Consider the following 12056-nt stretch of genomic DNA (forward strand, 5'->3'; position numbering starts at 1 on the left):
GACAGTTACCGTAGCCGTTGCGTGGACGAGCTCACGGAAAAATGACATAACTGGTTTTCGCGCCGTAGACGAACATGATTTCGTCTAGGCTTCATGCTATCCGACAAAATGGGCACTCGTTAGCTTGGACTCGACACATGCGCTACAGAAAACTTAGTCGGAGTGTTGCTACGTGGACAAATTTCTTTGTCCGTCAACACCTTCAAAGGTTGCGAACTCATTTTCGTCACAGGCAGTGGTGACTGTTTGGTTACAACCATGATAATTCGGCGTCTGCTGTTTCCTGGAAACTCGGGCGATTTGTGCCGAAGGCGGTTACTTCTGCGCGGCGGAACGATGTATCGGCCGCTCCTTCGCTAGACGCCTGCTTTGCTAAATGATCTCAAAACAAAGAAAAAGGCGATGAACACGCAGGCATGGTGGTGTGCAACTTGCATAAATAACCCGAGAGTAGAACAAACTAAAACAAAAAAAAAAACTGACAAGTACACACAACGCTTCAGTTGCTCAGGGGTGGGTTGTAGCGGGAGCTGTGGTCTCTCTGCAGCATGTAAACTAACGCTTGAAGGCACTTAAGACGACCCGCAAAAATCGGTTTCTCAACGTATCACGCTGCAATTTACTACAGAGGTGCAAGCAGGTGGTGGAAGTTTACAGTGAAAAAAAGATTAATGACTGAATTTATCTCGTCCAAAAGAAGAAAAAAACAACTGCCCTGGAAAATGTAGTACGTTGCCACTTCGCAGACAATGCACACGGAGAGAGAAGTGCTGCCGACAGATTGTGTACGCCATGCTGGCCGATTCAGGTTGATAGCAGACGATCTCGCAGAGGAACCTGAATCAGCTGGCACTCTCTCGATGCGGAGTACAGCATGTAACGCTTTTAAGGCATTTTAGACGGCCCGCAATGCTTGGTTGGCTTATGTGGAGTCTGCTACAGTTCACTTTTGTTTTTTATGTTTTCTCTTATTCCAACACTGCAGGCTCTTGGCACGGATCTGTGGTCTTTCTGTTGCCACTAGTGTATCTATGGGTGTATGGATAATTATTAGCAATGTCATCATTGTCACTACCGAAAAAGACAAATTGGATTCCTTTCAACACAACAGCCGTTCATTCTAAATCTGAAGGGGGTATAGCCGGCAGCCTAGACTCACGAGGTGCAGAGAGGATCTTGATTTCTTGCAGAGCATTTTTTTCAAGTGCTAGAAAGAGGACTTGGTTGTGTTGCACCTCATGTCGTCTACCAGTCCAAGAAAGCAAAAAATGAGATAATGCCCAAAGTTCTCTTTGAAATTGCGTGCTCACTGTTTTGTTTGGGCTTGAAGTATTTGCTAGATGACACTGAAAGTACAGAATGCCTTGCCGTCTGTTCGCTCTCGTGACGTCTGTGGAAGTTGATATCTTAACAGTCGATGGCTGGAGGGCCGACAGTGTTACGGGCACTAAAATGTTGATTTCCAGCTACCCAGAAGAACATCATAAATTGTAGTGGGGCTGTTCTTTATCCAGTGATTATATATACAAGCTCCATGTTTCTTCTAAATACCGATAAACCCCAAAAATGAAACCCGAGCCAGTTTTATAAAAATTGGATGAAACCGAAAAATTCTAATTGAAGCTGTACATGAATAAGAAAATATCAAACTCCACAGTCTGAAAATTTCTATCTGCAGATTTATTTTGTGCTAACCCAAAATACAGCCACCCCCGAACTGCCTGCGAAGCTGCTTTTTTCTTCCTAACCACACCCCTTTTTCCGTGTCCTTTGCTTATCGCTATTGGGTTGTTTTCCAAGTATTCGGGTCATGCGCATGGTCCCTAGAAGTGGGAAAGTCTCACACCTGTGTCACACTTTCTTGAACTTAAGTCCCTATAAACATAATATTTTTTTGTCTGAGGGGTGAGGATGTAGGGAGGCGATGTCGTTAGTTTTGTTTGTCCAATCCCCCAAAGGTCATCCTGGCGATATCCTACACCACCTGGTGATAGTTACCAAAATGCAGAGGGGAAGCAAATTGACGAAGGGCAAGGGGAGAAGTCATACTTTTGGTTTCTAGGTGAGGTGGCGCGAGCTACCGACCGTCATAAATGATAGAGCCATTAGTACCCATCCATCCATCCAAAACCAGAAATTCACACCATAAAACACCGTATTTGCAAAAAAAAATATATATATATATATTTTTGAATTTTACGCAAAATAAACTTTGAAAACATTAAACTCTAGTTACGGATAAAGTGTCGAATTTGTGCACGTGGCAACCGACGGCAGAAGAAAAACAGTAGAAACTCTGTTTTGCGACGCGAGTTGCCATTTACTTTGTCGCAGGGCCAGCCATGGTTTCGATGGGACAGGGCAGCCCCTCCGGTCAGGCCCCCGACGGCCACGAGACTGGGGTCCAGGCACGGGCGTGTCCCGTCAGGGGGGACGCGCTCTCGACTCAGCAGCTCCCAGGAACCCGGTGAGCAAGTCGCCTGCATCGTCGCTCGTTCGTGCGACAGGTCGGGTCTTTGAGTTGGAGCAGGACTATGGTTCCCCAGAAGGTGTCTTCGGCTGGTGCGTTTAGTGCCTCGTCTTGTCCGTGCATCTAAAGCAATCCCCAAGTGGCAACAAACGACATCTCAGGAGCCGCCGTGTCGTGTCGTCGGATGGCACAATCCTGGAGGTCAGTGCTAGAAGTCCCGGCACGAAGCTTGAGCAAACGTGAGTGTAGCCGTCGTCATGGAGTGGCCAGCTGCCGAAGCTTCTGTGGACTGTCGAGCCGGAAAGTGGCCCACAGCGGGGCAGGCGTTTGCCACATCTGCCACTGCTGCCGTGCCGCCGGCAGGGTCGCGGCCAGCAACAGCATGAAGTTTCTGTGACGTGAGCGGGCGGAAATGGAGGGACTGCTTTTTAGAATGCGGTAAACGCATCGGTTGGACACTCGTTTCGGGCACCGTGGGGAGGGCGTTTTGAGTGGATGGGAAAGGAGCGAGCATGCAGTCTCGAGAACAGTGTTCAACTGTGCTAAATAGGATTTTATACGAGGTACATAGAGTTCGGGTTGCACCGATTCCTAACTGTTGACTTCTCCGGGAAAGGGAAATGGAATGGTTGGTAAGTGAAAGTCATTCCTCGTTTCTCTCTTTTTTTTTTCTCAGGTGTGCAGAACGTGCTTCGAGGTCTGTCAAGAGGGCCCTGCCAGATCCTGGTATGTTTACTCTTTCGCAGATATTTGGGCTACGACACATTAGGTAGCAATCGTTTTCTTTTTTTGTGTGCGTTAACTAACGTCATATTATACGGAACATGATTTGCAAGCTGGCCAATACTGGGACACTTTAGTGTTCAGTGCACTTAAAGGGCAACTCTGCTCAACTCTGCTTAATTCCGAAAGTTTGTAGATTATGAGTGATTTCGCTTTGAAAAGCACTAATTAAAGGCACTACGTAATTTGCTTCGTGAAATTACTCTAGACATGAGTAGAAACCGAAACTTCGGCTTCTTCGGGCAAGATTGACCACGGGCTTTTAACAACAGGTGTACCACGTGGTATGAGCAGTTACATGATACTCTATGCAACGACGAGCGGGATTGGGGCCGACCACCGTGGGGGTGGCCGTGTGCAAGGCGCAAGTGTTGTCTGCACCGCAGTCTTCGCCACTTTTTAGTGTCTACAATATCCACCGGCGTCTGCACAACTGCAGCATCAGTCTGCATACATAGTGTGAGCGAAACTCCGAGAGACAAGAATCACAAACGGCAAAACAATGACGGCGGTTATGACACGGGAGACGGCCGGACGGCTCCCAAAGCTGAGAAGTGCATTGCGCAGGTGCGTTGCGCCAATCACGGGGTCACCGCTAAGCGGTGAGAGGAGATGCTGCTGACATCACCTGTTACGCTTGCCCGGAGAAGTAAAAGCAAATGGGAGGTAGCAATGTCGATGACGTTTAGCTCAATGTTGTACTGTAGGCTTGACTGTGCTGTTGATTGCACCTCAATCCGTCCGCTAGTCGGCCGATTTCGACAAACCTGGTGAATTCCAAAGTTTGCCGGACCATTTAAGAAAATTTAGACAGGTCGCCTCGGTGGCTCCGAGGCAAAGCGCGGGCCTACGGATCCCCAGGTGACGGGTTCGAATCCTGACCAAGGTGACCATAATCTGACGGAGGCTTATTGCGGAGAAGGTGCCGTGCAACCAAACTTTCAGTTGCGCGTCAAAAGATCCCCAGGTAGTCGAAACTAATCCTCACTCCTCCGCTGCAGCGTGCCAAATGCTCTTCGTTGGTTTAGCACATAAAACCCCCAAATTTGACTTTTGATTTTAACATTTAGACAGAATTTGATCATAATATTTAATGTGTAGTCTTCCTAGGCAATACTGCATTTTTTTTATTTTTTTTCAAAAGTAAAAATAAGGAAGAGTTCCTTTTTAAGGTGAAATAAGCTGCAGGGAGCACATGGAAGAATTTGTTTCATGGCATACATACGAGAAGCGACGAGGACTCTGTAAAAGCATGTATTATAATGTGATGCTCCTTTCGAACATCCCATATCTTGCTTTTCCATTATGCTGAGTGCAGATGATTTCGAACTGTCGGACACAGCAAAAGCGAAAGCCAATCAGACGAGAGCAGACACGTCACTTGCATCCGCTTGTTCTCCTTGAGACTAAGCTTTTTTTGGCTTCGCATGCCCCTTTAGCCTTCTCCTCATGCAACATCTCGCCTTGCCCCCTCGATCAGACAGCCCCAGAGAACGGCGGGACTCTGCGGCTTCGGCACAGGGCGACTGGGAAAGACTGACCTTGGCCGCCGAAGACCCAAGAGACGACTGTCCCCTGCAGCGCCTCCATTCACTGAAGCACCTCAAGTCTCCCTTTCGCAGAAGCCTCTTCCCTGGTGTGCCACCAACGCTGCACTTCTACACCGAAGATATTGAGGGTGAGCGGGAGGGAAGCGCTTCGTCTGCTTCATTTATGCGCTCATGTTCACTTTTCCAACACCCATCACCTCGGTGAAAAAGGCTGTCGTTTGCTATGTTATGGACGCATGTGAAGCATCTGATATTCTACTGAAGGGAGCTACTGCGCATGTTTAGAAGGCATTCCAGATCCCAGTGGACAAAGATAGCAGTACACAGAAGGCGATTACTGGAATGGTCTGTGCTCTACAACCAAGGCACGAGTAGGTGATAAGGGCTCGACGATTCTCACATGCCGCGTGTGACATCGGAACACCAGTTACATACTTGTGATCCATGTGAATGTACTTTCTTGAAGTACATAGTATGTCACAGTCAACATAAACAAACAGTTGTCAATGCTTTCTGTTTTATTTTTTTTTTTTTTTTTTTTTTTTGTCTGGAAGGTTTTAATTTGTGTTTGGAACTATTAGCTTGGCAAAATGTGCTCATCCTGGGTACAAGCTTAAGAGGGCGCGGTACCTCTATTTATTCGTCCGTTTCAGCCACCAGATGGCGCGCGGCTCGAAACGTGGTTGAACGCGCAACTTCTAGATGGCGCCAGTATCGAGGTGTGAAAAGGCCCGTGTTATCCGCTGCGTGAAATAGATCCCGAAATGTGCCGTGTTCTCCCGGCGGAGGAAGTTTCTCCCTCCCTCGCGCGCGCTTGGTATGTACGCGCGGTGGCCGAGTCCGGCCTCTGCGCTATGTGATGCAGTGGGTGGCGCTCGTTTCCGTTCGGAGGTAGGAATAAAAATGCCGGTCCCCTTTTTTACGACGCTCGTTTCTATAGCTTGTTTTTCTTCTCTTTTTTTTATCTCAAGTGACCTACAGTACCGCCTGTTCGAAATCGTCCTTTGCGGTGAGCGATTGAGAGTCAGGTTAGCATTTTATTTGGGTCAGCACTACACGTTCAGTGGAGACCTCGGGCGGCGATGTAAATATGCATTGCTCCCCAAAGTGTGTCCAAGGTGCGCAATGACAATTGGAAAGGGTATTGAAGGCGCGCGACCGTCGGTTGGTAAAATACGTGCGTTAGATTCACTTATTCAGTCTAATCATTTTTGCCAACGTCTTTTATCTGTTTCGACAAATGACATAGTCGAGTCTATTGATAACCTTAGCTAGATTGGACGTACGGAGTGTCCGGGCTTTAAATAAATTTGCTTCGTTTATGTGAATGAATAACTGTTTTCTCTTTTCCGTGCTCGGTGCTATGCAAAAATCGCTGAGATGTTATGGTAGCTCAGTGTGGCGGCGTTTTGCACGCTGACTCGCTATTGCATTCGCTGTGCACAATATGTGTTCAGATGGAATGTGCCAAATCGTATTTCCGATCGATATGATAGATTTACTTTGCTACAGTGTTAATTATATTTTCCTGATTTAAACTGGTTCGTCCCTGATCTGAGCCTAAGTTCAAATTCGAAGGGCAGACAGACTTAGCGTCGTAACAGCCGTAATGCGCAGAAAGAAATTAGTACCATGAAAGAAAAACAAAAGGATACGAGGTGGCTCAGTGTTATAGAAGTAATGAGTGTGCAAAAAATGCCATCGTACGTGTTTGTTTTTTTTTTTTTTTTAACTCTCCGCATCGCTGGGAAACGCTCAAGGTACCAGCAAAGACAGCGAGCTGGCGTGAAATTTCCATCGAGCGGAAAACGAGTGTCATTTTTATTTCATCATGCGCTTTCATTTTGATATGGCTCAAAATGGGCGCGAAATAGTAACAGGTAAGGCAACAAAATTTAGATGTTAAGTCTGGAGCACCGCCATACCCAGCCGTGTTGGGGGCATCTCTCGCGAGTCAATACGGCAAAGGTATTGCGCGTCGAACTGTACGTGAGAGTTATCCATTTCAGCGAAACCTTGATTTCGCAAAACTATTGTGGCTCGAGTCGTGGCTTCCAGTACTTGGAAGCCACGAGCGAGAAATAAATGACAGTTGATTTTGAAGGACAATCGCGACGTGGAAACCCATAAAAGAGAGTTCCAATAAGACGAGAGCTTCCCCTTCTCTTCAAGTGCGTGGGTTACGCTCTCAATCCTGCACCTGTGGTAACACTGCAGGCTCCTAAAATCGCTTTGAAAACGTTCCTGATCGCAACAACTTTTTTTTTTTTTTGTCGAGGCGGTATTTCATTTTTTTTTTTCTTTTTGTCTACCTTGATACCCCATCAGCACAAAAGCTACCAATAACTAAAAAAAAAAAAAAATAGTGGGCATACAACGACAACGCACCCACTGGGACCCGAGTCAAGGCAAGAACAACTAACTACTAAAAGGGGAAAAAAATCATGTTCGCATACACGGACAGAACGCCTCCATCGAAAGAAATGAATCATGCGCTTGTTCTGCCAGTCTCGTTGTGCGTCTGTCAAAAGCCACAAAGGAGGAAGACAATCAGAGCCTACACCACTCCCCCCCCCCCCCCCACACCACCCCTAAAAAGAAGAAAAAAAAGGTTTCTTGGGCGCGCGCGCGGTCGCCCAAGCGATGACCTTGGGAGGGTATGCGATTGTAGCACGTTTGTCCCCCGGTTGTGCCCCTGTCTCAAATGCCACGGTCCGTTTCTCCCAAGTGCCCGTCTTATCTTCCTGAGTATCAACTCCGCAGTGATTCTGAATCATTCCGATGCTTTCCAACGTTGCAAAACTGTTAGACGAATATTTGCACAGAAGTATACACTGTTCGCAGAACTATCTACGGCGCTAAAATTCAAAAGCGCCGTGTTGGATTCGGGAACTCGTGTAGGTTTAGCTCATTGTTGGAACATTCTTATTCGCTCGATGAACTCCACAAAACGTGTAAATATTAGAATGAACTTCCCAGAGAACGATAGTTGTTGTCGGGGTTCCAGGCGACCGGACAGGTCGCAATTATTGGCTGATTAAAAATTTTATTTCATAATCACAATCGTATCATCAAGGACACGCCATTTCCTCATCACTTCTTCTACGAAAAGAGTTGCTGTATTCGTAGCACACACAGACAGAAACGGTTGAGACTGTGCCCAAATAATATCTTCTTTTGGCAGGTACTGCGCAGCGATTACACACAATACCTCTAACATAAACATGCTGCTCCACATGTCTATTCACAAGATGCAATACATCGTTCTCCCAACTTTGTTGAAATGGCCATGAAAGCGCGTAACCGTCACTTTTTTAAAGTTCTACTTAGAGGTGAAGTGTTTACCGTAAAAAGTCGTTAATTATTTATTTTTTTCCGTTCCACTACAAAGCTCGATTCCCTTAAATTTTTGTTTTTATATCGTCTCTACAGCGCTTTTACGTCGTTACTTTCGTGCATCACATAATGTGCGAAAAAAAAAAAAAAAAAACAGTAGGATCGATGCTGCATAGCTTTTTTTTTTTGTGGACATCAAGAAAAAAAAAAAAGATAGTAGTTGTCTTCACTTCGCAATGCATGTTTTAGCACGGAAGTTCCTATTTGGTTATGATGTCTTTACTTTCTTAAAAATTGTATACAGTAATTTAAATTACCGAATTACAAAAACGTCGAAATTGTATAATTGCTTTTCGTTGGGACGCCATGACGACAGCGGCACTCGTGTTCCCTCGTGGCTTTCGCCAGCCTTTCTACGATGAATTGCCAGGATCGCGAGATGCAACAGCGAGACACTCCGTCTTCTGTGACGTCATTTGTTGCACTTCGGAACCACTTTTGATATATGGCCAGCATAAGACGCTAACCACACCAGTCGGAGACGCGCTGCAGGTGCCATAGTACTGCTCCTAAAAGTAGCTGTCACGTGCTTTGCTCCGCGACTGTGATTCCCTCACAGCAGCCTTGACTGAGGGTTGCCAAATTACGGTGAAACGGAGTATAGACAAAACAAACCGGAAACGAGCTGCCAGCATACGATAGTCAAACTCCAACAAAAAGGATTAGTTTCTTCCCAAGCTGGACGACATTTACCGGGCATCTTTAGAGCTGCGAAGCTCAAAATCACGCGTACTCATAAGATTTTTTTTTCTCGCGTGTTTGTGATTTTTATGATGTCCTGCAAGCAAGAAAAAAATATATATGGTGAAGTCACTCCGAGGGGGCACCGATAACTGCGAGCCACGAACATGAAGGATTCGCTAGCATCCGTCAGGAGTGTAAACGGTAAATCGTCACGCAAACATATTCTCACAAGCTGCAAATATTTATTTGGCTTAGCAAGTAGAATACTAGTATACTAACGACATGTGATTATTGTACACAAGATACCATTTCTCGGTTCTTCAAAACCATTTCCCTAGTCTGAACGGTCGCGCTACGGGCCGCGGCTAGCCGTGCCCTCGATAGACTACGGAGCTGCGTTGTGTCGTCTGCTACTGTACCGCCAACAGGAGAGCGATAGCTCTGTGTGCTCCACAGATGCGTGTTGCGGTATAACTCTGTACGTCTGTCCTAGAGGAAGACAAAAAGATAGGCTCTGTGACCCCCTCCTAAGCTAACAAAAACAAACAGAAGTATGCTCGTTTCGACTGAAAGGTTTACAAAATAGTGACCAGACATTGGAAAAGCATATGTCACAGAACTTGGTTTATGAAATGGCATCATTGTTTCGAGCAAGAAATCACCTGCTCACCACTGGGACGATGAAATCGTCACTATTTATTGCGTCAGGTATATTTGCGCTCATGAAGAAAAATCTGAACACATCCTTCTCCCAAAGTCCTATGTCGAATAATAAACACTTTTTTAAACATCTATGCACAAATAACTCATTTTTTTCTACACTTGTATATACACGGTAATTAAACGACGTCAAACCGCATTTTTGATTAGATCTTGATGTCTACACCAACTACATTCATATTTTTTAGGGCTTTATTGAACGATAACTTCAACTATAGTTAATGGAACACGATGGCTCGATCTCAACAAAAACCTCAACGTGCGAAGCTTCCACAGACGGTCGCTTGCGAGTATTCTCAATGTGAGACTTCAGAAGCTTTCGCTTGCCATATGGAGCTTGCTTTCGACTACAGCACTGCACGGGCCCGGAAAGCGCGGAGCGCGCTGCTGTAGGGAGAGGTTGACTTACAAGATGACGTGTTACGTGGTCACGTAAGATGGCGTCATTTCGTGCAGCGTGATCACGTAAGATGACGTCATTTCGTGTAACGAGATCATGTAAGATGACATGTTTGTGTCACGTGATCACGTAAGATGACGTCAGTTCGTATGAACTGACGTCATCTTACGACAACGCCAACAACATTAGTGCCGTCCGGAACCATTGACCTTAGAAACGCGCCTCTTCGCTTGAAGAGCTGATATGCGTTGATTGTTATTTGTTTCTTTTGCCTACTACAGACCATTCAAAAACTCGCCTTCTGGGTGCCACCAACTTCGTCTACTGGGCTGTGAAGCGCGTTCGAGCGTGCGCAATACCTCTCTAGGCCGAAAGATTGTACACTGAGTATGCGTTCACAGCTCAATGACTTGGGCATTTTTCGTCAGGATAGATGCTCCCACGAGAAGAGCGTAATGGATATGTGAATAGAATTGGAAATTTGAAATGTTCTTGTCCAATCGCATTTTTCTTTGGTTATCAACGCTTTTTAGCATCATCACAAGACGTTCAACCCATAATACACTGGTGATTAAAAAATAAGCACCGAAAAACATGCACCGGTTTTCGCTCAAAAATAAACACCGGAAAAAACATACCGTAATCATTACCCATGTCACCTTTTTGGGTGATATGTGAATTTCCAGAAGAACAGCGAGTTATCACCCTCCCCTAGGAATACCCTGACTACAGAGCAGGCGACCCGTTTTTCCCCGCGTTAGATTGCGGTGACCACGAACCATACGGAGGTCACAGGACGTCCGTGAAAAATAAAAAGGAGGCAAACAACGATCTACTCTGTGCACGCTTCATCCCCGATTTCCACGACCCCAAGGCCGAAGGACGTTTGTGTGAAGGATAACAATAAAATAAAACTTTGCGTCAAAAAAAAAAGCCCGTTTTTAAAAGAAAAAAAAAGTAGAAACAAGCACAACGCGTTGACGGACCGCGAGGTTGTGGAACACCTCGCGGTCCGCTTGCCACAGGACGGTTGTCTTCGACCCATAGCTCCAAGGTGAATTTGCCACTTGCGAAAACACGGAGACCTACCCAGCGAGAACCAGGAAAGCAAGACACGCACACTGACGCCTCGGCGTGCAGAATGAAACAGGATACGGGCGCGGAATACGGCCGCGGAAGAACACCTCGCACAGTGCCGATCCGGCCGATCTCCGAACGGACGATTTCGCATTTCGTGGACAGCGAGCGCCACCGCACGGGAGAGAGAGGTACCTTAAAAACGACGAAAACAAGCACCGACACCTTGGTTCTTTATATTTGCTGTAGTTACGGAACAAATCGACTTACATGAATAATTTGAATATGATTCGATTCCGTAATAAATTTAGAAGACATTAAGCGCAATATTTCTTATGTTTGAATTTAGATAATTTTGTAAATTCGCTCCGAACGCAAGAGTGCCGAATTAGCCGATTTTGACCATTTTCATGATTTTTTAAAGAATATAATTAAATTTATGATGAAACATTTGTTGCGCTTAGTGACTCGATAATGACTCAATGTCTTTAAAGCCGAAATTTTCAAGAAGATCCGCGCAGCCGTTATTATGTGAGAATTTTTTTAATTTGGTGAAAAACCTCATGTATTCTCTATAGGGCTCTGAGGTGCGCCCCCTCTTAAGCGGTAGAATTTGGTGTTTGTCAACATCTCTGAGTTTTGTATGCCTAAACAAAACACCAAAATGTGCTCCTCACAGCAATAGAGCTCATTGTACCTTGTTGACATGCGTTGATGTGTGCGCAGTGCTTCCACTCCCCCCGGCTATTCGAAGGCAGCTCCGCTGGAAGGTGACCAGCATCACCCCTCTGCTGATCCGCCAGACTGTGGTCCGGTCAGGGTTCCGACTCACCAGGAGTGAGTAGAGCTGATCCTAGAATCTGATATGCACGAGATAAGTTTTACATGAAATTAAGTTGGTTCAAATCTGTGTGACTGAAAAACAGTGTTTTAAAGGTATGCTGAACCGAAATTTGGAGCTCGCAAAACAAGGCTG

At 45.8% G+C, this 12056-nt stretch overlaps 1 protein-coding gene across 1 annotated transcript in view; it reads left to right on the forward strand.

Annotated features, from left to right (window-relative positions):
- The window catches only part of LOC8036790 (tubulin polyglutamylase TTLL4), a 32068-nt gene that overhangs the window by 385 nt on the left and 19627 nt on the right, over positions 1–12056 (forward strand). The window contains exons 2-5 of the mRNA XM_029995833.3: positions 2335–2467; positions 3147–3196; positions 4734–4931; positions 11807–11917. Coding sequence (XP_029851693.2) covers positions 2343–2467; positions 3147–3196; positions 4734–4931; positions 11807–11917 — 484 coding nt within the window. The 5' untranslated portion in view covers positions 2335–2342. The remainder of the gene's footprint in view (positions 1–2334; positions 2468–3146; positions 3197–4733; positions 4932–11806; positions 11918–12056) is intronic.

The sequence above is a fragment of the Ixodes scapularis genome, unplaced genomic scaffold, assembly GCF_016920785.2.
Source record: "Ixodes scapularis isolate PalLabHiFi unplaced genomic scaffold, ASM1692078v2 PGA_scaffold5__190_contigs__length_132052651, whole genome shotgun sequence".
Classification (NCBI taxonomy): Eukaryota; Metazoa; Arthropoda; class Arachnida; order Ixodida; family Ixodidae; genus Ixodes; species Ixodes scapularis.